We start from the raw sequence: 26,140 nt of genomic DNA, 5'->3' as shown, positions 1-26,140 counted from the left end.
TTTATTTACCAAAAATCCAATTTAACGAATTAATTCTCAATTAATAATGGGAAATACGGAAAGTAATGTTACTAGCGGTGTTAAAAAGCAAGCCGGGGCTTCTATGCAAGCCATTTATAAATTTGTTGATTTAAAAGGTGGTGGTTTATTTGTGGAATTAATGAAAAGAGCCGCTCAAAATAAACAGTACGCTGAAATTGATCATGCTATAAAAACTAAAATTGAACCGTTTTTGTATAATAAAGGTGAAGGAAAATATATTCCATTAGCACAATTAGTATTGTTAAGAAATAAAGATAGACCAAGACATAAATTGGTGAGTTGAAATTAAATTAACGTATTTTTTATTAATATTTGAAATTGATTTTAGTTACCCCAATTAAAAATGATGGAAAATCCTGATGATTTCGAAATTGATGATGAAGGACCTGATATTTCGGAAGAAGAGTATCAAAAAAGTTTATTTTTAAAATTACCGTATTTATTGCATTAACATTAACACATTTTTTAGATCCACATCTTTATAGACATTTATGTTGGAAATTAAAAGAACGCGGGGCCGTTGGTGAAACAATCCTTCATCTATGCCTTTTGAACGCAACATCTCTTCATAGCGATATAGCTAAACGTATTTTAAGATTTTATCCAAAATTAATTAACGATATTTATATGTCAGACGAATATTATGGTTATTCTTTATAAAATTTTATTAAATTCTCAAACATAATTTTTTTTTTATTTAGGTGAAAATGTTCTTCATGTGGCAATTGTAAACGAAGATCCTTCAATGGTTAGATACCTTTTAGACGCTGGGGTAAATTTTCAAGAACGTTGTTTTGGTAATTTTATGTGCCCTGAAGATCAAAAATCTTCAAGATGGGATTCTTTGGATCATGAGTGGGTTAATGTTTGTATAGAAACGAATTATGATGGGTATATATATACATATATCTTTTATTGTTATTTTCATCCCCCCCTCTTCTTACTCATCATCTCTGCCATCTACGCTTTTCTTTCTCACATCTCCACACAATCTACACTTCCTTTCCTCATCTCCCATACAATATTTATTCGTCCCCTCTTCATTCCCGCGCTTAAATCGCGCAATCATACCTTTTCCTTCCCTCTACCCTCCTCCATCAGGTACCCTGGAATTTCCTCATTTATTATGACCTTATTATTTACTTCTTATTGTTTATCCCCTATTTCAACTGAGCACGATGTTCTTGTTTTTCCACATCTCTATCTCTACCCATCAACTCCTTCCACAGTGTTTGATTCTTCCCTCCTCTGTTGAGTACCCTACTCTGATATAATATTCCCTTCTTTCTTGTTATCTATACTCACTCACCCCATTCTTACTCTCCATTCAACACTCTCCTAAAATATTAAATTGCTCCTCTGCTCCAGCCTATCCTCGTACTTTATTTGAAAACGGTTATTAACCCAAATAGTTTAGCTTAAAATATTGTTTTTCGGAAAATGGGATTGGAGTGAAGTTAGCGACGACTTTTCAGCGACGGATTTTGTCAATTCCACCACGGTCGCAAATCCGTCGCTAAGATTAAAACGCACACTGAAACGGATTGAACATAGAAAATATGATCATGTTGTGTTAAATGAATGTTACGAAGGTCACTACCTGCTGTTTATCCCAGAATTCTAGAATAAATTTTGAAACTGCTAATAAAATAGGGTAAAAACGTCTCGGCTTTAAAAAGAAATAAAACCATCCCCTTAGCCGTGAGTTGCAAGGATGAAATTTGGTGTGAATATAGCTTCAACATCCCTAAGTTGATTTTCGTTAAAATTAGAGTGCTACACATGAAGGGAGGTCAACCCCTAATAAAAGTAGGAGGAATTCGCTATGTTAGGTGAAAAAAATAATAAAAATCCAGCCCTTACCGTGAGTTGCTGAGTTGAAATTTGGCGTGGATAAAAATTCGACATCCCTAAGTTGATTTTCGTTAAAATTAGAGTGCTACACATGAAGGAGTGTCTTCTTGCAAGTTCAATTTATCCTTTGAGCCAACTGCCTCCTCCAGGTATGTTAGATCTCTGAAATATTTTGACCTGTCCCTTTTTTTGGCCTTCTTGCGGTCTCTTCCTTTTGACAATATATTTTACTTACGTGATATTGATGAGAAAGTAGATTTATTTAATTGTTTGTTAACTTTGGCTATTGATAGATTTGCCCCGCTGGTAAAGGTTTCTGGTGACCACGTCCCATGCCCGTGGCTTACTGATAGTGTTCGGCTTATGCAGGACTTAAGAAATAAAGCCCTTTCTAAATTTAAAAGAACAAAGAGTCTGGCCGATTGGAATTATTATAAGGATTTGAGGAATCTTGTGAATAATTCTATTAAAAATGAGAAGCGTGCCTATATGACTCAGGAAATCCAAAATTCTACTAATCCGTGGAAAGTGCTTCGTCGAAATAATTTACTAAAATTTCAGGATCATTCCTTGCCAAATAACTTAAAAAATTGTTCTGAATTAAACGACCATTTTTTGAAGACCCAGTGCTCTGGTGATTGTAGAGTTGATAATCTGATAAACGTTTACAATAACTCTAAGTTTGGCCCTAATATCTTTAAATTTAGCCTCATTTCCGAAAGTTCTATCATGAATGTATTGCAGGACGTAAGGTCGAATGCTGTCGGCGCGGATGGTATTGGAATTCATTTTATTAAACTGGCTTGTCCTGTAATTTTATCTCATATAGTAAACATAATTAATACTTGTCTACTGGAGGGTGTTTTTCCTTCACTGTGGAAAAAGTCGATTGTCATTCCGGTACCTAAAGTGTCTAGTTCCATTGATTTTTCTTCCTTGAGGCCCATAAGTATATTGTGTTCCTTGTCCAAGGTCTTGGAAAAGATTGTTAACAGCCAGCTGATAGACTTCCTGGACTCCGAGCGCATAATTCCGGTGAATATAAGTATACTACTTTGTCTCCTTCTTTCTTATTCCCGACCAAAATCTACCGTTCCTTCTCTTTTATCTGTTGTAACAGTTCTCTACCTTTCTTGTTTTGCACTTTTTGTCGTTGTTGTTCCGCTTTACATCCTCTCCCGCTCTAGCTCCATCGTCTCTAATTCGTGCATTAAAGTCCTCCCGATTACCCTTCTCTTATCACCTGAGTCATGGATTCAATTTTACGTTTCGTCTCCCCCATCCTTTTACTATACACCGTAATTATCTCCGCTTTACCCCCATCCATCTTCACTTCTCTCATTACCATATCCTTCCTTTCCCAATTTTTTTCCATCGCTAACGCCATCTCTTCTTTGACTTCCGTTATGATTCCACCACTCGGCCTTCCATTTTTTCCTATCTTCTCTGTATTGTCAGTATGCAGAGAAGATAGGATGTCCCATTCTTCCAGCAACCCCTGTTTAATTTTATCCCACCCCGCTTTATCTACTCAGGAAATTCTTCCCTTTGTTGCAAACATCCGCCTCGTTCCAAATACCACTCCTTGGTCCTTGCTAGTTTATTAACACTTCTCCACTCTCTTGCCGCTCTTCACCGTCATAATCAATACTCGCGTCTTAGCATTTCAATGGCTGCCTGGAATTTTCCGCAGTATTTTTTCCTGGTTTCATACCTACCTTTCCCCTCGTTCCTTCTCTCCACCTTATATTCATCTTCTTTTTCTCCGCAGTGCCCGCAGAACATGATCTCACATCGTAATATTCCTCAACCATGTACAACCAAAGCTTTGATATACCACCTCCCACATTGAATTAACTCTCTGAAGATCTTCCCCGTCACCTCTGCAGGGTCATCCACGACGACCGTTCATTAGAACTTTACAGGGTTCTAGTCAAAACAAAAATTTGAGAATTCAGATTTAAGTATTATTAATTGCGTTCTCTTCCACTAAAATATTTTCAGATTTCTAGCACTTTCGGTTATACCGAAAGTCGCCACCTACTTTATTTTTTTAAATGGAACACCCTATATATTTTTACATATTTGGATTTGCCTTTTTTCAAGGTTTAAGACTAACTTTACTTTTTGCAATTTGATTCGGCCGTTCTCGAGTTATTCGAATTTTTCCAGAAAAATCTTCTCTAGCAGACATTTGTTAAAAAAATCAGAGAACACTCGATTTTTGGGATATCAATTTAGGATTCAGAACATGTTTAAGCAACATGATGGAGTATGTTTTGGTGCCGAATACGGCCGTCTGGAACGTTTGGTCACTTAACTACGTCACGTTAACTTTTCGAAATTTGTAACCATAACTTCACGGAAGTACCATAACTTCATTTTTTTAAATGGCACCCCCCATATTTTATTGCTTAGTCGTCTTGGGTGTCTCATTTTACATTTTTTATATCCCATATGTCCTATACCTAACATTTATAGTTTGGAAGATAATTATGGTTTTTTGAAAAATGCCCACATATCATATCGATATTTAACCTAGTGTGCCATGAATACCTAGTGTGACCTAGTGTATAACCATATGAAGTGGTCTTTTGAAAATTTGCAGACTTCTGATGTTTGATGCCAGCTTTTTAGTAAAATATTTTCAGGTTCCGGGTAATTATCTCCCAAACTATAAATGTTAGGTATAGGACACATGGGATATAAAAGATGTAAAATGAGGCACCGAAGACGACTATGTAATAAGATATGGGGGGTGCCATTTAAAAAAATGAAGTTATGGTACTTCCAAGTTTCGAAAAAGTAACGTGCCACAGTAAAGTGACCAAACGTTCTAGACAGCCATACTCGGCACCAAAACATACTCCATCATGTTGCTTAAGCATGTTCTGAATCCTAAATTGATATCCCAAAAATCGAGTGTTCTCTGATTTTTTGAACAAAAAATGTCTGCTGGAGCAGATTTTTCTAGAAAAATTCGAATAACTCGAGAACGGCCGAATCAAATTCCAAAAAGTAAAGTTATTCATAAACCTTGAAAACAGACAAATCCAAATATGTAAAAATATACAGGATGTTCCATTTAAAAAAATAAAGTAGGTGGCGACTTCCGGTATAACCGGAAGTGTTAAATATCTGAAAATATTTTAGTCGAAGAGAACGCAATTGATAATACTTAAATCTGAATTTTCAAATTTTAATTTTGACCAGAACCCTGTAAAGTTCTAATGGTCATCCCTGTCTTGAAAATTACCTTCACATCCTTTTCAAAACTACCTTCGGTACTCCTCACCATTTATATTCTTCCTCCATATTTCTTCTAGCATCACCCTTCCTCCATTTCCTTATCCACAATTAAGAAATATATACTCATCTACAAATTATAATGTGTATATATTTCCTTTTAATTTAAAACAGAGTTATATAAATACTTATTTTAGATATGTTTACTGGGGTGAATATCCATTATCATTCGCCGCATGTCTCGGACAAGAAGAATGCTTCAGGTTGATGTTATCTAGGGGAGCTGATCCAGATGCACAAGATACAAATGGAAATACCGTGTTGCATCTTTTAGTTATTTACCAAAAAATTGTATGATTAGTTTCGTTTTAATTAATGTTATTATTTACAATTATTAATTTTTTAGGATGCTTTTGATATGGCTTATGAGGTCGGAGCTAGTTTAGCAATAAAAAACGTAAAAAACTTAACACCCCTTACTTTAGCCGCTCAATTAGCTCGCGTTGAAATATTTTTTCATATATTAAATATCGAACGGGAAATTTATTGGCAAATAGGGAGTATAACATGTGCTGCTTACCCTTTAAGTCAAATTGATACCATCGATATCGAAACAGGAAACATCAGTAAAACTTCAGTTTTAAATTCAGTTGTATTTGGTGTAAGATAAATTCCAATTTTAATTTATATACTTACTAATAATTCTTTTTATAGGATAAAGGTGAACATTTAGAATTAATGGACGGTGTCATCATCGATTTATTAACGGCAAAATGGAATGCTTTCGTTAAAAAGAAATTTTACAGACAATTCTACACCTTCTCATTTTATTTTATTATCTCATTGGTTTGTTTTACTTTAAGACCCGGGCCTCTAATGTCATCGGTTTCAACAAATTCGACCAACTCAACTAATATTACGCTAAAAATAAATATTTCCGAGTCTTTAAATTTTGGTATTGTGTTAAATGAAACGTTTCGATACGAAAATGAAACTGAGAACGTCGAGGAATGGTGGGAATCCATGCAGGAGGAATGCCGATTATTAAATTTTGACAATAACGAGAAAAAAGTTCGAGTCGCAGCTGAAATCGCTATTTTAATTGGTGCTTTTAGTTATTTAGCAGCGGCTGTTAGAGAGGCGCGATTTTTAGGGGTTAGAATGTTTTTTGAAAATTTGGTATGAAAACGATACAATTTATATTCGTATTTTTTAAATAATTTTTTATCTTAAGATGACCGCTCCATCCAGAGTTATGTTTCTATTTTCGTGTATATTAATGCTTATAATTCCGTGGCTAAGATTTTCATGCTCAGATGAAATTGAAGATACTATTGCTGTTATTATTATGTTAACAACAGCGCCGTATTTTCTATTTTTCTGCAGGTAATAAATTTTAAACCAAAAATATTTTTGTTTATCATTAACCATTTTTTTAGAGGATTTAAAACGGTTGGTCCTTTCGTTGTTATGATTTATCGTATGGTTATGGGTGATTTACTTCGATTCGCTTCAATTTATTTGGTTTTTGTAATGGGATTTTCACAAGGTGTTTCTTTTTAAATTCTTAAATAATTATAACATTCTTTTTAATTTCAGCTTATTACATAATTTTCCTATCTTTCGATAATCCCTTAACCCCTGAAGATGTTGACGATTCCGCAACAAACCCCATGTCTACCCCGATGGAATCAATAATGGCGATGTTTTTAATGTCTTTAACAAATTTCGGGGATTATTACACCGCATTTTCAAGAACTGAACACGAATACGTAGCAAAAGTAATAATATCATTAAATAACACTTTTAATATAAAAATTAATTCTATTTTAGCTTCTATTTGTTATTTACATGGGAATAGTGGCAATTTTATTAATTAACATGTTAATCGCAATGATGGGAAATACATATCAAAAAATAGCTGAAACAAGAAATGAATGGCAAAGACAATGGGCTAGGATTGTGTTAGTTGTTGAAAGAGGAGTTAGTCCAGCTGAAAGATTGAAACAATTAATGGTTTATTCTCAACCAATGTCTGATGGAAGAAGAGCTTTGGTCTTGCGACTTAATCAAAGCGTAACAAATTACAATGTTTACAAAAGATTATATTTATCAAGTTTTTTTTTGTAATTGTAGGATGAAGATAAAGAAGAAATGAAGGAAATCCTTGAAATGAAAAGAAGACATGAAAGACATGTTAATAAAAGGAAAGAAAAAGTTGTTGGAAAGAAAACCCTTTCTAGTCAATTATCAAAAACAACTCACGTTATTTAAATTTAATACAAAATAGTAATGTAAAGTATTTGTCATGTAAAAATTCACCTGCATATATGCTTTGTCACACAAATTAGACACAAAGTACACAACTAAAGAAAGGGCCAGAGAAGAATTAATTGAAGACATCCCAATATCAGATGGCATCCGAAAAGGTGTCTTGCCCATTTTTGTTCAACGTATTAATGAACAAAATAATCGAGGCAGTGATAACTTTAATCTTAGGATATAAAATAGGTCCACAGAAAGTCTACTTAATATGCTACGCTGATTATGCTGCAATAATCGCTAACTTAGTGAATGACTGCAAAAACAACAACACAGATTCTATCAAGCGAGTGAAGGTCTGAACATGGATTGGGTCCTTTAAAATTAAATTTTATGGTGGTAGCAAGAGAGCCAAAAAAATGTAATCTGGTAGTCGACAATATTCCCATCGAACTAGTCATGAAATGTTCCTACTTTCCCAAACATTCACGATCCCGCAAAAGACCTGAGAAGTCAAATCAACAAAGTGTTCGCAATCTCAATTTGAGGTAATGTTTGGTCGAACAAATTCATGCATATAAGTAGTAGAGTGCGCAATAAAAGTACCTAATAGTAAAACTAAATAGTAAAGTACCTAACAAATAGAAGAGCAAGTTAAAGAGTAGAAGAAATGAAGAACCTAAGGACGATCTCAGGAAAGACCAGATAGGGCAGAATTAATAACTCAAATATCAGAGACTAATACAGGGTTCAGGCCGTTGTGAAATGGCGAAACCAAATTTTGGCACTACCACGTGATTAGAATACTAAATAGTAGGCTGCCAAAAATTGTGCTTACAAATAACCAGCGTGGAACCATACTACCAAAGAGATGGAGAAAGCTGGCAGTCAATTTCTCAGGAGATATTTGTCTTTTATTGAATACTACATATCGCCCTATCACTGCCAAAATTCACTAACATTTTTAAGAAAATCGAAATAACTTAGCCACTAACTACATTTTGAAGTGGAGTATCTGTGGGAAAAATATTTAACTACGATAACGTACTAAATAAGCCTGTTTCGTGCAGTTAATAGTCACTAAGTGAAATGCTCGAAAATTATTAGTGTTTTTCTCCAAAATATCAAAATGTCACTTAGTGAGTTTTGGCAGTGGAGTATCGGTATAGGACGATATTCTCTTCGAATTACTTTTCAAAAGAAAAAAACAATTGACAAACAACATTGTTACAAGACACAATATGATGACCAGTTTCAGGTTGATATAATTTTAATTTATACAGGGTGTATCTGAATGACTGCAACAAACTTCACGGGGTGATTCTTTAGTGAATTTTAAGGGTACTTTAATATATGAACCATGGGCGACTTCGGCTCCCCTAAGGAGCTACACCCCTCCAAAAATGGCGGAAAATTTTGGTTTAATTTGTTTTTCTCAAAAACCATAAACGCTAGGAAAATGAAATTTGGGGAATATGTTTAACTCATAATAGGGCATGTTTTGACCCTACTTGTACTTTCAACCTACCCTTCTAAACTACTAAACGTAACCACCCCCTTCACATTTTTGCTAATATTTTTTTTATGCAGATGATAAATACATTAAAAATTTTTTATCTAGGTAGATGAAAGTACCCTAAAACTTTTTTGTCTCTCTAAAATTTTTCCAAAAACCACTGACATTTAAACGTCAAAAATATTTCTGACAAAGATTGCAAAACCTACTAAGATTTTTTCATTAAAAATTCATTCCAACTTTCGATTAACAACCCTACAGCTTAACAGTTAGTGTTTGCTTAATTATTTTTTTTCTCAGAAATTATTAAATTTTCGAAGAACATCAAACAGACAAAAAAGTTTTAGAATAGTTTTATCTATTTAACTGAAATTTTTCCAATGTATTTATCATCTTCATAAAAAAAATCTAGGCATAAATTGAACGGGGGTGGTTACGTTTAGTAGTTTAGAAGGGTAGGTTGAAAGTACAAATAGGGTCGAAACGTGCCCTATTATGAGTTAAACATATTCCCCAAATTTCATTTTCCTAGCGTTTATGGTTTTTGAGAAAAAACAATTAAACCAAAATTTTCCGCCATTTTTGGAGGGGTGTAGCTCCTTAGGGGAGCCGAAGTCACCCATGGTTCATATATGAAAGTACCCTTAAAATTCACTAAAGAATCACCCCTTGAAGTTTGTTGCAGTCATTCAGATACACCCTGTATATGCTTAGGCCACAAAGTTTTTTAAGGGGGAAAACCACATTAGGAGGCTCATTTTCATTGATTTTTTAGGATTTTTTTTGGGTGGGAAGAATTGATTAGAATTTAATCAAATTTTGACACTATTTTGTTTATATTTCGAACAACTTTTGTGAACTTTTTTAAATAATTTTATAGAAAAATAACAAAGTTATTCACTGATGTCCGCTGGACGTCGTACCTAGAGTTCTCCAATTGCGGGACGTGTAGCCATTTCAATTTTCATCTGATATCGAAAAGCTTTTCATTTTAGGTTAATAACTTATTTTCTAAGAATATGAACCTCAATGCAGGTAAATGTAACGAAAATTAAAAATTTTGCAGGTATTGGAAAAATTTACTTAAAATTTCAATTTTTTTTTTTACTAATTTTGCAAAAAAAAATCTCTTAAAATCATGATATCATCTCAAAAGTTGGTTCATATATTTCGTAATTTCATAAAGAATCATAATATCAATTTTCATAATGATTGGTTCATTACTTTTTGAGTTAGAGTTCCCGCAAATGTGAAAAAAGTCATTTTGAGAAAAACGCGTTTGAAAAAAAAATCTCGAAAACTAGAAATTTAGAAAAGTTAACAATAATATAAAGTAGTCACCGATTAATCCGCGATTCCAGCACCATACATTTGTCCTTCTTCTTCCTCATAGGCTTCATTTTGCGCTTACAGCAGTGCTTTTCGAGCTTCCCGACCTTCCTTCGACTTCAATGAACTACGTCGATTCTGTCGACTCACGCGCTGGTTATCTATTTGTTCAGCGTACTGGAAGCTTTGCGTACCTACTACAATTCCTGCTTCGTTCATGATCATCAGAAGGGATGAATTTCCTGCATTGAATAAGCCCGCGGCTAAGTACGATGCCAATTCGATGACTTTTAGTCCGGAGTGCAAATGTTTAGGAACTAATCGCCAACTTGTGAAATTAAAGCTTTCATTTGCGTTTCGCGTGTGGCCACCTAAACATCTTTCCAGTAATTCATCCCTTGATAAATCTTCATATATATATATACAGAATTTCCTGCTGTATGTCGGGATGCAATGGAGTAGGATGCGGTGCAAGCTCCATACCAAGAGCTATTCGTTTCTGCCACACGCACCAGCTGTCTTCTCCCTATGGGCAACACTCGTGTCGAGGATTTTCATCGGTGGATATAATATGATAGTATGTCGCCATAATCGCTGTTTTCATATTTTCTACACTATCGATGTATGTCTTCAAATCGCTAGTCCATAGTAAGTGCTGAGCTTTTTCGCTAATGATGTCACAAGTAAATCACGCGTGAGTCACCTGATTCATATGTTCACGTAAGTGGTATGTGCGACCCGCGTGGTATAGATCATGAGCGGGCATAAAAAATCACTAACGCGCACATCTCTAGTATAGGCTACGGCAGACCGCTCGGTTCCATGCTCATAAAATCTAAAAGAATGCGAATTTCGGTTTGTAATTTTGACATCGTATTCTTGGATAGTTAAGCTAACGATTTATGCAATAAAAAAATCGATTTTTTGTAGTTTCCCCCCTTAATTGGTCAAATGATCTACAACTTCCAAGCCGAGGCGCCGCGATATGACAACCAGTTTTATGAAATTATGTTATTAAAACCATAGAAGTCCAAGAACTATTTACTAGATACCGACCGATTAGCTTATTATTAGTGATGGAACGGATAGTGATTTTGCAACCCCTTCGGCCGGATATTTAATTAAGAGTTTATTGTATACAACAATCTGTCTACAATTCTTTACTTTATTAAAATATTATTTTCACCCTCTACCCTCTTCCTCTATTTCCACACCCTCGGCCCAATCATCCCCTCATCCATTCCTTTGTCTCCTCACCCCCACAACCATTCTCATCCATCGTTTCCCCTCTCCCCCCTCTCCTAAGATCTGCCCTCGGTCCATCTCCTCCTTCCTCAACTCACTGCACCCATTCAACATATGTTCCAACGTTTCCCATTCCTCCCTGCACAACCTACACCACATCTCCTCATCGGCCATCCAGTATCTGTTAGCTCTCTCCTCGTTTCCACATCGGAACCTAGCCACCAACTTCTTCCCTTCCTCATCTTTGATGGTTGCGTGAAGTAGGACATCAACGACCTCGGTCGGTTAATGTTTGGTGTGGCATAATTGGTGATAAATTGATCGCCCCATGCTGAATGGTAAGAAGTACCGAAATTTTTTAGATGACGTCTTACCAACGTTACTTATAGATTTGAGCAGGAAAGAAAGACAAAAATTTTTCACATATTGCACGTGAAGCTTTAGGTTGGGATTATGCTTGGCGATGGATTGGAAGGGGAGGTCCAAATCCTGGCCTGCCAGATCACCTGATCAAAAAAATCAAGAGGTGTTAACTCTTGATTTTTTTGTGGGGCCTCCTTAAGGATAATGTTTATCGCGCAATACCGACTACGCCAGAAAACATAAAAGAGCGGATAAGAAATGCATGCAGAAATAATAGCCAAGAAAACCTTTAGATGTATAGAAAGTTTTAGTAGAAGAGTTAATAAATGTATTGAAATATTTGAACATTTATTATAAATTTTATACTTTTTGTTGATTAATAGAATAGTTTAATCATTTTTTTTATAAATAAACAATATTTAAAACTATTTGAATAAAAAAATTATTTAGATTTTGTCTACAAAACATGTTTCGCCGTCGTACTGGCAAAACCACACGGTAATCTTTTTTTGAATTACTTTTATCCACAGATTCAGATTTTACAATAAAATATATAGAGTGTCATTTAAAAAATTGGTCGTGACCTTCATATGACCTTGAAAATAAGGTCAAGGTCAAAAATGTTATCGTCATATGGTTTCCCCCCTTCGCACTGAACAACTTTCATTTGGTTCATTTTTATGTAAAATGAACCGTTTTCGAGATAATCGCTTGTCTCACGTTAAATGGACTACCTGTATATTTAAAAATCTGCTGCCACATGTAAAAAATTAAAAAAAAAATCGTTAGCATATTTTGTACATATAAGTATTAAATAAATAAGTTACAATAAGACTTTAAATAATACTTATATTTTCATGTTCAATATTGATATATAAACCTTGTGCTACTCCAGTTAATTTAAAGTCATGTTTTGATGATTTTAGAAAATTAATTAAATTTAAAATTTGTCAAATTTAGTAAATTATATTTCATAAATATAACAAATATAACAATTTAATTAAAGAAAAACTATAAATGTACTTTTCTTAATGATTGATAAGTCCTGCTCCACCTAATTCAATAATTTTCGCTTCATATCCATTTTTTTCAAGATTTTTAATAACAAAATCCAAATCTTCTTTTGCATAACCTTCTGGAATAAACCCAAATGCGTATCCTCCACCACCAGCGCCAGTTAATTTCCCATGTAATTTCTTTTCCAATAGAATATTACAAATATTATTTAAAGAAATATGAGAAGCTCCCAATGATTGTAATAAGCCTTGGTTAATATTAACACAATCATCCAATATCTTATCAACTTCGTCTTTATTTTCAATATTTAATGATTTTAATGTTGTTGATGCTTTCAAAGCAATTTCTTCCATAGCATTTAATATGCTATTAACTACTTCTGGATATTTCACTTTTAAACAAGCTACTTTTTCAACTTGCGCTTTGGTGTCTTTAGGCACTTTTGAATTGATTAAAATAACAGATAATTTGTGATTTAATATTAATGGGGTGATTGGCCCCCCTTTCTTAAACTCAACCATCATTCCATAAGTACATATTGTATTATCTAATCCTGAAGGTGTCCCATGAATTATTTTTTCTGCATTGTAGGCCCATTTTGATATCAATTCTAAGTCTTTTTCAGTAAATTTCTTTTTATTAAACTCAAGATTATTAAATGAGAGTTCATTTAAATCTTCCACAGAAAGATTTTCAGTTTTGAATTTAAAGTATTTATAAAATGCTGCTGATATAACAACTAAAAAAGAAGCTGAACTTCCTAAACCAGCACCAATATGCAAATCACTTTTCACTGTGATTGTAAATGATGTCACATCTAATTGGTTAGTCATTGAAATAAATAAATAAAAAAATGCTACAAGAGCTTGATGTTGAGATTTTTGTATCGGGGCACTTCCTCCATATTTTGATATAAAATCTTGAACTTTCGATAAGATTTTTTCATGATTATTTAATTCTGGTTTATCCAACAATATTTTTGATGAGGAATCATTAAATAATTCTCGTTTTATATCGTTGATATCGTAGGAATGATAAAGTTTAACAGCTTCGAAGTTTAATACGATTTTTTGATGATCATCTTCAAAGTTTTCAATAAAATTAAGGTGTGTTCGTAAACCCAAACTTGCGGCAAGTGCTAATTTTCCATAAACGACCGAATGTTCTCCGAACAAAATAACTTTACCTGGTGCTGATAACTTTATTGAATATCCCAATGTGTCATCGTAATTTGAATGTAATGTTTCTGTTTTCGAACACATTTTGTTAAAATTTTTTGAGGTTATGTTCGCTTTTACGTGAGTAAATTTTCTAACTTGTGCTACTTATCTATTTAAGCGATAAAATCTTTTTGGGAAAAATACAAAAGGTACAAAAGTGTGATTGAAATGTTGAGTTATTTTCACTATATTTGTTTGAAAAGAAAAAATTAACATAACCTTCAAATGTAAATAAATTAGGATGGTTTATACAGGATGTTCCGGTGACTCCTCGAATCTACTTTGAATTCTGTAACAAAGGAATTTATTAATTCTCAATTACGCAATTCTAGTAGAGCTCCGTCAGGTAAAAGGTGGACTATGGAAGATAAAGCATTTGCTTTATCTATCTACAAAAGAAGCCCACGATTATATTGTTATCTACAAGCTCATTTTGAATGACGATCAATAAGACTTTTAAAAGGCCTGTTGTCCAACATGTCTTTTCGTACCGGTATAAATCCAAATGTTATGGATTATCTTAAACGTCAGGTTAGGAACATGAACGATGTTGACAAGTATTGCACCCTCATTTTCGACGAAGTTCAACTTATTAGTGGGCTTCATTATAAGGCTCATGAACAAAGAATTTCAGGATTCGAAGATCTGGGTGAACTCGGAACCAATAACAAAATGGCAAATCATGCATTGGTTTTCATGGTCAGAGGGGTTCAAAAAAATTATAAGCAAGTTGTTGCTTATTATTTTGTTCAAAATACAATAGCAGCTACTTCCCTAAAGCAATTAATTGTAAAAATAATTAGTAATTTGCAAGCAATTGGGCCGAAATTACTTTGTGGTAACGACGATTATGTGTTTGAAGTAAACGGAGAAAAAATATGTACAATCTATGACGTGCCACATTTACTAAAGAATACACGAAATGCGTTGTTGCGATATGATATTGCGTATGAAAGCAATAAGCGCGCAAAGTTTGTACATATTCAGTCTGCCTTCAATTTAGATCAGCAGCGAACCTACAAATAGTTGCCAAAACTAAAATCAGAGTATTTCAATTTTGATAATAGTTTTATTAAAATGAAGGTGAAAGTGGCTGCTGCTCAGTTGAGTTACACAGTTACTGCATCGATAGAAACATTTCATGTAACTAAAGATTTACCTGCTGAATCTTTAGCTACTGCCGAATTTGTTCATTTGATGGATCAATTGTTTGATTCGCTGAATGGGTGCCCAGTAAACAAATTTGCGTTTCAGAAACATTTCTGATACATATTATTGAAACATGAAACGTTTCTTCGACATATTTCTGAAACATAGATGAAACGCGTCTGAAACTGCTAATGTCCGACCCTTTTTATGTTTTATTGAAACGTTTCTGCAACATACAGCTGACAATTACGGTAAAATGTTTCATTAATGGTTTTGAATTATTTCTGTAATGTTTTGTTTACGTTTACATTACATTAATAGTATGTATCATAAACATTTAAAAATAATTTCTGAAAGGTTTCGTTGACGTTTCAGGGATGTACATATGTATGTAAAGACTGGTGTGAAGTTATCCATAAATCCCAGCAATAAACTTAAAACATTAATAATTCCGTAACTAATACGATTTGGGTAACCAAATTTCACACAGAGGTCACTCTTACCCTCAAGAACAGCTTACCACCCCCATTTGGTAAAAAAAATTTGTTTCAACCCCCACCCCCGAAAAAGGGATGTTTTCGCCCTGATGGGCACCTTCGAATTAAACCAAATTCTACCACATAATAGAACACAGTTCTAAGTATTTTTATCAATTTTCAAAACACCGTAAGCCCTAACGGTTTTTGAGAAAAAAAATCATTCTTATAAACCGCGGATGGGACTTTAGGGGTGAATTTGACCCCGTTGGGCACCTCCAAAATTGATGAAATTTTAGGATGATTTAGAGGATGCCTTTAGCGATTTAAACCGACCATCCAAACACCGTAAGGTATAACGGTTTCCGAGAAAAAAAAATTTGTTATTAGGCTATAGGTATACAGCGCGGCGCGGACTTTGGGGGTGAATTTGACCTCGTTGGGCACCTCCAAAATTGATGAAATTTTAGGACGATTTAGAGGATGCCTTTGGCGATTTAAATCGACCATCCAAACACCGTAAGGTATAACGGTTTCCGAGAAAAAAAATTTGTTATCAGACTCTATAAGTATACACCGCGGCGCGGACTTTGGGGGTGAATTTAACCTCGTTGGGCACCTCCAAAATTGATGAAATTTTAGGACGATTTAGAGGATGCCTTTGGCGATTTAAATCGACCATCCAAACACCGTAAGGTATAACGGTTTCCGAGAAAAAAAATTTGTTATCAGACTCTATAAGTATACACCGCGGCGCGGACTTTGGGGGTGAATTTGACCTCGTTGGGCACCTCCAAAATTGATGAAATTTTAGGACGATTTAGAGGATGCCTTGGGCGATTTAAATCGACCATCCAAACACCGTAAGGTATAACGGTTTCCGAGAAAAAAAATTTGTTATCAGGCTCTATAAGTATACACCGCGGCGCGGATTTTTGGGGGTGAATTTGACCCCGTTGGGCACCTCCAAAATTGATGAAATTTTAGGATGATTTAGAGGATGCCTTGGGCGATTTAAATCGACCATCCAAACACCGTAAGGTATAACGGTTTCCGAGAAAAAAAATTTGTCATTAGACACTATAGGGATGAAATTGTCTGAAATTTTAGGATGATTTGGAGGGTGGATTTTTGATAGAAAAAAAAACTTTTAATAGAGAATGAAATTTCTAATGGTCTGTTTTACTTATAATTAAATTGTGTAATGGATTGAGAATATTATTATAATTACTTGCTACCGCGTTCCAGACCGCTTCCAATCCTTGTTCGTTTAAGTGAATGCCATCCCTGTGTAGAAATTTGTATTAAATACATAAGAAAAGAAAAATTTTCACGTTGTGTAAACTTCCATCATGTTTCTGTTAACAATTGCTTCAATGTCGGTACAATTGATTTGCTTTTCAGCACAAAACCGTCGAATGTACTGATTGATTTCCTATAAAGGCATGGAGAGTATTTATTTACAGCATGACATAGAAATTATAATATCTTACGTTCACACACTCGAAGTTTTTGCAGGGAGGTTTGTGCAAATTTGTATTCATTTAGGATTTAAGCAAAGAAGGAAGTGGAAGAGGTGAGAATATTGGGACTTCAGTTGGGATGGTGATGTTTTGTGGAGTATATCGTTAGTTCCTATCATTATAACGATATGCCGTTCAACAATATCTCCACAAAACCAAGGGGAACATGTTTTTGGAATACACTTTGCGTGCCGCAAAAGTTTTAGTATTGTTTGACCGCCTACTGCTAAGTCGAGGAAATATTTTCCGTTGCTTGTCCATTTTGATTGTCGTCCTAAAAATATATACCATTAGTAGGAATTAACTTCACATCTGTTAAAACAAATACTTACTTTGTATAGTACGTAGCATTCGGCAAAAATTACTATCGCCCAAAAATAGTAATTTCGTCGACATCTTCACTGGTCACTGGTTTTAACAAGAGATAAGCAGAACAACTGATCTCTGCAATAGCTGAGGAACCTTTATATATTATTAAGTTCTTACCTGTGTTACAGTAATATCCATGGCTATGATTGATCAAAGCCGGTGTAAGTGTACTTACAATGCACGAACTCGTAAGCCACGTACCTGCTTAAGTGACCTTTTTACTGAAAAGAAGTTAAAAAGGAATTCCCTGTACATTTATTAACATCAAAAATAAGTTTCTGAATATCACTATTTCTTTATTAACTTCGCGCTTCTAAATGAAGACGTCGTTACCTCGGCAAAATATTAATATATATATATTATATATTTAATTAAATATAACTATATTTGTAATTTATAATTTATATTATATATAAATATAATAACTTATTTATACACAATATATTATACATATACACAAAAATATTAACGAAAATATCGAAGCAGATTGATTCTAAAAAGAACCGATAAAATATCCATAAAGCGCGAACTACAGCAAAATATATCAACTAGTGATCTCCGTCCCCAATAGAATAGTTTAAGCACATTTATAAGTTTACTCCTCACCCTTCTGGCAAAATCTAAAAAATGTGTATAACGCTCTAAAACAACGCCGAATATGTCGGCAACTATTTTCCCGGAATGCACTTATAATGCAAAAAATATGGACATATTTTTTCCTTTATACCTGCGCCTTTTGTAACTGCACGTGGCGGAGTTCTTACCCTTTGTCAGTAACGACTAAAAGCTCATAAAACTACAAAATGCCTTTCTTAACAAAATTTATTTTTTCCATGAAATATTAAGAGTTTCGCAGTTTTCATAATCTATTAAAATCGCTAAAGGCACCTGCTATCTGGTCTACATATGTGTACAATTTAATAACAAATTTTTTTCTCTGAAGCCGTTAAGGGTTACGGTGTCTTGATGGTCGATTTAAATCGCCAAAGGCATCCTCTAAATCATCCTAAAATTTCATCAATTTTGGAGGTGCCCAACGGGGTCAAATTCACCCCCAAAAGTCCGCGCCGCGCTGTATACCTATAGCCTAATAACAATTTTTTTTTCTCGGAAACCGTTATACCTTACGGTGTTTGGATGGACGATTTAAATCGCCAAAGGCATCCTCTAAATCGTCCTAAAATTTCATCAATTTTGGAGGTGCCCAACGGGGTCAAATTCACCCCCAAAGTCCGCGCCGCGCTGTATACCTATAGCCTAATAACAAATTTTTTTTCTCGGAAACCGTTATACCTTACGGTGTTTGGATGGTCGATTTAAATCGCCAAAGGCATCCTCTAAATCGTCCTAAAATTTCATCAATTTTGGAGGTGCCCAACGGGGTCAAATTCACCCCCAAAGTCCGCGCCGCGGTGTATACTTATAGAGTCTGATAACAAATTTTCTTTCTCGGAAACCGTTATACCTTACGTCAATTTCATCAATTTTGGAGGTGCCCAACGGGGTCAAATTCACCCCTAAATTCCCATCCGCGGTTTATAAGAATGATTTTTTTTTTTCGAAAACCGTTAGGGCTTACGGTGTTTTGAAAATTGATGAAAATACTTAGAACTGTGTTCTATTATGTGGTAGAATTTGGTTTAATTCGAAGGTGCCCATCAGGGCGAAAACATCCCTTTTTCGGGGGTGGGGGTTGAAACAATTTTTTTTTACCATATAGGGGTGGTAAGCTGTTCTTGAGGGTAAGAGTGACCTCTGTGTGAAATTTGGTTACCCAAATCGTATAAGTTACGGAATTATTAATGTTTTATGTTTATTGCTGGGATTTATGGATAACTTCACACCAGTTATGTAAAGATATACATAATTTCGTTGACGTGTAGCGTCTGCATCCTGGACAAGATGCTCATACATGTTTCCTCAAAAGATATGCATATGCTGAAGAAGCATTTCTGAGCATACCACCCAGGACGCAGACGGTGGACGCTGCAACAAAATCATACCTTAAGGTAGGAAAAATAATAATAGACGTACGATACTTGTTACTTACCGCCTACTGTACCAAATTTCAAAATTATCAATCAATAATTTCTACTATTCAGTTTTCTCATTGATTAAGACATATAAAGTAAGTATAAGAGTAGGTATGCATTAAATATATTTAGTAAATATGTATACAAAATATATTAAAATGGTAACTAAAATAAAATTTTCTTATTTGTAAACAAATTAAACATAAACATTCCAATAATTTATGTAGGTCATTTAAATATAAAGTTAAATTTAGATCATATTAGTGGTATTTTTAATTATTTTTACTTCTGTTTATACAGGGTGTATCTGAATGACTGCAACAAACTTCAAGGGGGTGATTCTTTAGGGAATTTTAAGGGTACTTTGATATATGAACCATGGGCGACTTCGGTTCCCTTAAGGAGCTACATCCCTCCAAAAATGGCGGAAAATTTTGGTTTAATTTTTTTTTCTCAAAAACCATAAACACTAGGAAAATGAAATTGGGGGAACATGCTTAACTCATAATAGGGCATGTTTTGTCCCTATTTGTACTTTCAACCTACCCCTCTAAAGTACTAAACGTAACCACCCCCTTTACATTTTTGCTAATATTTTTTTTATGCAGATGATAAATACATTAAAAAAAATGTATCTAGGTAGATGAAAGTATCCTAAAACTTTTTTGTCTCTTTAAAATTTTTCTAAAAACGACTAATTTTTGAGAAAAAAAATAATAAAGCAAACACTGCACGTTAAACAACGGGGTTGTCGATCAAAAGTTGGAATGAATTTTTAATGAAAAAGTTTTAGTAGGCTTTGTAATCTTTGTCAGAAATATTTTTGACGTTTAAATATCAGTGTTTTTCTTATTATTATTATTGTTTTTCAAATTAATTTTTAAATAAAGTTCTATCGCATTTACGCTCGTTCACTCGACGTTTCAAAATTTTAAATAGAACATAATAATCGTACGAAAACCACTGACATTTAAACGTCAAAAATATTTCTGACAAAGATTGCAAAGCCTACTAAGATTTATCATTAAAAATTCATTCCAACTTTCGATTAACAACCCTACAGCTTAACAGTTAGTGTTTGCTTAATTATTTTTTTCTCAGAAATTATTAAATTTTCGAAGAACATCAGAGAGACAAAAAAGTTTTAGAATAGTTTTATCTATCTAACTGAAATTTTTCCAATGTATTTATCATCATCATAAAAAAAATCTAGGCATAAATTGAACAGGGGTGGTTACGTTTAGTAGTTTAGAAGGGTAGGTTGAAAGTACAAATACGGTCAAAACATGCCCTATTATGAGTTAAGCATGTTCCCCAAATTTCATTTACCTAGCGTTTATGGTTTTTGAGAAAAAGAAATTAAACCAAAATTTTCCGCCATTTTTGGAGGGGTGTAGCTCCTTAGGGGAACCGAAGTCGCCCATGGTTCATATATCAAAGTACCCTTAAAATTCACTAAAGAATCACCCCTTGAAGTTTGTTGCAGTCATTCAGATACACCCTGTATATGAATAACCTACAGAATTTTTTTTTCTCAAACGAAACATTGTTTCAATTAAAACACATATATTTGTGATGTTTCGCCAGAGATTCCCAGCTTCTTCAGACTACAAGTAAAGAATACCTATAATATATTTAATAATAATAATTATAATAATATATTTAACATTTTTTTTTATCTTAGTTATTGGAGATATCACATGTTGTAAAATTCTTTTTATGAAGAGAAACTATCAGTATTACAAAATAACTTACAAAAACAGTTACATGCCAATTGGCATGTAACTGTTTTTGTAACATTTGAAACATTTCTCTACAAATGTCTCTGAAACATGTCTGAATATCTTCATCAGCGCCTGTGAACGTATGCGCATGTTCCAGGACGCGGTTACTCATCAGCGTCTTGTCACGACTTGTTCTATTGTGTGTTTTGTTCTGTTCAGTTCTGTTCTCAGTTCCTTCGAATCGTTTTCTATATATCTGTTCTGTGGCTCGAATATTGGTTTAGAATGGCGCAGGTAAGTTTCGTATAAGTTTTTTTATATATCACCACTAGGTTTAGTTATTTTAAAATTTATCTAAAAACATTCTTGTTTAAAATGGTGACTTAAATCTTGTGATTGAATTTAACCGAAGAATATTATATTGACATAAAGTTATTCCTCCAACGCGATGTATTCGCTGCGACGGCGATTGTTACGCTTGATAATGTTGTCGCCAAGTCGACACGGCGGCAAATGAACATGCACAAACGTGCCCAAACCGACGTTTTCAACTATCAGGTGACAACGACAAAAACCGTGGGTGTAGCGATACTTTCGCGTCGGTCTGGGTATGTTCATTTGCCGCGGCTTCGTGTTGACCTGGCGACAACGTCATGCGAAACAATCGCCGTTACAACGAATAAATCGCGTTGGTTAAGGAGGAGTTTTAAACTTTTTCCATGACCGAATTCTAATTTAAACATACATTTTAGTGGCAGTTAGGAAGAGCTTCCATTTAACTGATAAAGAATATGAAGTGGTAGTAAGCAATTGGTTACGACAAGCGAATTTACGTTATAATAGGCGAAATAAGGAAACTGCAGATGAGATAATAAAGAATATTGTTATTTTCTTTTAGTATTCTTTCTTTCGTTTACTCGTCGCAATACGGAAAACGTAGTGCAAGAATCGCATCTCAAATATGAAACAAATTTAAAAATTTTGTGTTGCCATTTCTCCATATATGTATATTTTATGTAGTTTTGTACTTTTATGTTTTAGTTTTATGTAGGTTATTTAAATTTTAGTTAAATTTCTTAGTCTTGAACAATCATAAAAAGATGATGAAAGAGATCCCCAGCTTCTTCAGACTACAAGTAAAGAAGACCTATTTATTTTGTAAAAGTCTTATTGTTATAAGTGAGACCACATGTTGTAAAATTCTTTTTATCAAGAAAAATAAACAATTCCACGACTGTTGTACATCGTTTGTGGTACATTACTTGTTTTATTGTATTATCTGACATGTAAATTGTCATGTAACTGTTTTTGTAAGTTATTTTGTAATACTGATAGTTTCTCTTCATAAAAAGAATTTTACAACATGTGATATCTCCAATAACTAAGATAAAAAAAATGTTAAATATATTATTATAATTATTATTATTAAATATATTATAGGTATTCTTTATTTGTAGTCTGAAGAAGCTGGGGATCTCTGGCGAAACATCACAAATATATGTGTATTAATTGAAACAATGTATCGTTTGAGAAAAAAAAATTCTTTTATATATAAACAGAAGCAAAAATAATTAAAAATACCACTAATATGATCTAAATTTAACTTTATATTTAAATGACCTACATAAATTATTGGAATGTTTATGTTTAATTTGTTTACAAATAAGAATTTTATTTTAGTTACCATTTTAATATATTTTGTATACATATTTACTAAATATATTTAATGCATACCTACTCTTATACTTACTTTATATGTCCTAATCAATGAGAAAACAGAATAGTAGAAATTATTGACTGATAATTTTGAAATTTGGTACAGTAGGCGGTAAGTAACAAGTATCGTACCATATCGTACTTCTATTATTATTTTTCCTACCTTAAGGTATGATTTTGTTGCAGCGTCCACCGTCTGCGCCCTGGGTGGTATGCTCAGAAATGCTTCCTCAGCATATGCATATCTTTTGAGGAAGCATGTATGAGCATCTTGTCCAGGATGCAGACGCTACACCTCAACGAAATTATATCTTTACATACATATGTACATCCCTGAAACGTCAACGAAACCTTTCAGAAATTATTTTTAAATGTTTATGATACATACTATTAATGTAATGTAAATGTAAACAAAACATTACAGAAATAATTCAAAACCATTAATGAAACATTTTAGTAGTGTACCGTAATTGTCAGCTGTATGTTGCAGAAACGTTTCAATAGAAACGTTTCAATAAAACATAAAAAGGGTCGGACATTAGCAGTTTCAGACACGTTTCATCTATGTTTCAGAAATATGTCGAAGAACGTTTCATGTTTCAATAATATGTATCAGAAATGTTTCTGAAACGCAAATTTGTTTACTGGGAATTTACATGTCAGATAATACAATAAAACAAGTAATGTACCACAAACGATGTACTACAGTCGTGGAATTGTTTATTTTTCTTGATAAAAAGAATTTTACAACATGTGGTCTCACTTATAACAATAAGACTTTTACAAAATAAATAGGTCTTCTTTACTTGTAGTCTGAAGAAGCTGGGGATCTCTTTCATCATCTTTTTATGATTGTTCAAGACTAAGAAATTTAACTAAAGTTTAAATAACCTACATAAAACTAAAACATAAAAGTACAAAACTACATAAAATATACATATATGGAGAAATGACAACACAAAATTTTCAAATTTGTTTCATATTTGAGATGCGATTCTTGCACTACGTTTTCAGTATTGCGACGAGTAAACGAAAGAAAGAATACTAACAGAAAATAACAATATTCTTTATTATCTCATCTGCGGTTTCCTTATTTCGCCTATTATAACGTAAATTCGCTTGTCGTAACCAATTTCTTACTACACTTCATATTCTTTATCAGTTAAATGGAAGCTCTTCCTAACTGCCACTAAAATGTATGTTTAAATTAGAACTCGGTCATGGAAAACGTTTTAAACTCCTCCTTAACCAACGCGATTTCTTCGCTGTAACGGCGATTGTTTCGCATGACGTTGTCGCCAGGTCAACACGGAGCAGCGGCAAATGAACATACCCAGACCGACGCGAAAGTATCGCTACACCCACGGTTTTTGTCGTTGTCACCTGACAGTTGAAAAAGTCGGTTTGGGCACGTTTGTGCATGTTCATTTCCTGCCGTGTCGACTTGGCGACAACATTATCAAGCGTAACAATCGCCGTCGCAGCGAATACCTTTAAGGAATAGTTTAATAGTTTAGAATTTAAGGTTAAGGAATAGCTTTATGTCAATATAATATTCTTCGGTTAAATTCAATCACAAGATTTAAGTCACCATTTTAAACAAGAATGTTTTTAGATAAATTTAAAAATAACTAAATCTAGTGGTGATATATAAAAAAACTTATACGAAACTTACCTGCGCCATTCTAAACCAATATTCGAGCCACAGAACAGATATATAGAAAACGATTCGAAGGAACTGAGAACAGAACTGAACAGAACAAAACACACAATAGAACAAGTCGTGACAAGACGCTGATGAGTCACCGCGTCCTGGAACATGCGCATACGTTCACAGGCGCTGATGAAGATATTCAGACATGTTTCAGACACATTTGTAGAGAAATGTTTCAAATGAAATGTTTCTGCTACATATTTTAATGATATTTCATAAATATTCCTACTGCAATGTATTTGATACATATCTTTAGATGCGTTTCGTAACAATCGTATCTGTCACGTATATGAAACGTACTTGTAAAATATTTCATTTAATTCATTGTACGTTAAAATTGAAATGTTTCACAGATGTTTCTTGTTTACTGGGTAGTAGTGGGCTTCATTATGAGGCTCATGAACAAAGAATTTCGGGGTTCGAAGATCTGGTGAACTCGGAACCAATAACGAAATGGCAAATCATGCATTGGTTTTCATGGTCAAAGGGACTCAAAAAAATTATAAGCAAGTTGTTGCTTATTATTTTGTTCAAAATACAATAGCAGCTACTTCCCTAAAGCAATTAATTGTAAAAATAATTAGTAATTTGCAAGCAATTGGGCTGAAGGTGGTCGCAACTGTTTGTGATCAGGGGTCTACTAATGTGGCTGCATGTAAATTACTTTGTGGTAACGACGATTATGTGTTTGAAGTAAACGGGAAAAAATATGTACAATCTATGACGTGCCACATTTACTAAAGAATACACGAAATGCGTTGTTGCGATATGATATTGCGTATGAAAGCAATAAGCGCGCAAAGTTTGTACATATTCAGTCTGCCTTCAATTTAGATCAGCAGCGAACCTACAAATAGTTGCCAAAACTAAAATCAGAGTATTTCAATTTTGATAATAGTTTTATTAAAATGAAGGTGAAAGTGGCTGCTGCTCAGTTGAGTTACACAGTTACTGCATCGATAGAAACATTTCATGTAACTAAAGATTTACCTGCTGAATCTTTAGCTACTGTCGAATTTGTTCATTTGATGGATCAATTGTTTGATTCGCTGAATGGGTGAGTTCGATATCTAAAAAATGGTAAAGAGTTTCGGCGCGCGTTATCAAAAGATTCCCCACAATTACAGTTCTGGTCCAATTTGTTACCTAAAATCACCAAATGGCAAATGATTGATCGGAACGGTAGGGACTGTACAAAGTCAGTTAGATTTCTTAAAGGTTGGCAGACTACCATACGATCAGTTATTTTCCTTTGGAATCATTTAAGTGAAAAAGGCGTCTCGTTTCTTTCTTTAAGATCACTGAATCAAGATCCGCTGGGAAATTTATTTTGTCAAGTACG

General features: G+C 33.9%; 2 protein-coding genes and 2 long non-coding RNA genes across 6 annotated transcripts; 2 read left to right on the top strand and 2 right to left on the bottom strand.

Moving 5' to 3' along the window:
- Position 1: 1 nt before the first annotated feature.
- Positions 2–12,632, top strand: LOC111417851 (transient receptor potential cation channel subfamily V member nanchung). Of its 2 annotated transcripts, XR_011640772.1 has the most exons (13): positions 2–316; positions 371–458; positions 512–688; positions 744–933; positions 5,340–5,493; positions 5,549–5,803; positions 5,857–6,321; positions 6,377–6,528; positions 6,582–6,691; positions 6,742–6,923; positions 6,976–7,218; positions 7,279–11,832; positions 11,884–12,632. XR_011640772.1 is itself a non-coding variant. In XM_023050246.2 (12 exons), exons 1-12 carry the CDS (start codon positions 47–49, stop codon positions 7,414–7,416), a joined length of 2,424 nt encoding a protein of 807 aa, XP_022906014.2. In that variant the 5' UTR covers positions 2–46; the 3' UTR covers positions 7,417–12,632. The 2 variants fall into 2 exon arrangements, 1 of the variants encoding a protein (XP_022906014.2); XM_023050246.2 differs by having other exon boundaries at positions 7,279–12,632.
- Positions 12,633–12,688: 56 nt separating this feature from the next.
- Positions 12,689–14,672, bottom strand: LOC111417853 (Mevalonate kinase). Of its 2 annotated transcripts, none has more exons than XM_071197103.1 (2): positions 14,586–14,672; positions 12,689–14,383 (listed from the first exon to the last, which is right to left on the bottom strand). In XM_071197103.1, exon 2 carries the CDS (start codon positions 14,134–14,136, stop codon positions 12,886–12,888), a length of 1,251 nt encoding a protein of 416 aa, XP_071053204.1. In that variant the 5' UTR covers positions 14,137–14,383; positions 14,586–14,672; the 3' UTR covers positions 12,689–12,885. The 2 variants fall into 2 exon arrangements, with proteins under 2 accessions (XP_071053204.1, XP_071053203.1); XM_071197102.1 differs by having other exon boundaries at positions 14,537–14,609.
- A 6,799-nt stretch (positions 14,673–21,471) lies between these two features.
- On the top strand, positions 21,472–23,111 carry LOC111417470 (uncharacterized). The gene is made up of 2 exons (XR_002706686.2): positions 21,472–21,662; positions 22,121–23,111. It is a non-coding gene; the product is annotated as an uncharacterized lncRNA (long non-coding RNA).
- A 186-nt stretch (positions 23,112–23,297) lies between these two features.
- LOC139430092 (uncharacterized) lies at positions 23,298–23,729 on the bottom strand. Its single transcript, XR_011640650.1, has 2 exons — positions 23,473–23,729; positions 23,298–23,417 (listed from the first exon to the last, which is right to left on the bottom strand). It is a non-coding gene; the product is annotated as an uncharacterized lncRNA (long non-coding RNA).
- Between the last annotated feature and the right edge of the window lie 2,411 nt (positions 23,730–26,140).

This window comes from Onthophagus taurus, chromosome 6 (assembly GCF_036711975.1).
Source record: "Onthophagus taurus isolate NC chromosome 6, IU_Otau_3.0, whole genome shotgun sequence".
In the NCBI taxonomy this organism is placed as follows: Eukaryota; Metazoa; Arthropoda; class Insecta; order Coleoptera; family Scarabaeidae; genus Onthophagus; species Onthophagus taurus.
This window is presented reverse-complemented; position numbering and strand designations above follow the sequence as displayed.

Coding starts and splice junctions, on each gene's coding strand:
- LOC111417851 (XM_023050246.2), top strand. CDS start 47: ATGGGAAATACGGAAAGTAATGTTACTAGCGGTGTTAAAAAGCAAGCC. Junction 317..370: donor ATAGACCAAGACATAAATTG/GTGAGTTGAAAT, acceptor AATTGATTTTAG/TTACCCCAATTAAAAATGAT. Junction 5,804..5,856: donor TAAATTCAGTTGTATTTGGT/GTAAGATAAATT, acceptor TTCTTTTTATAG/GATAAAGGTGAACATTTAGA.
- LOC111417853 (XM_071197103.1), bottom strand. CDS start 14,136: ATGTGTTCGAAAACAGAAACATTACATTCAAATTACGATGACACATTG.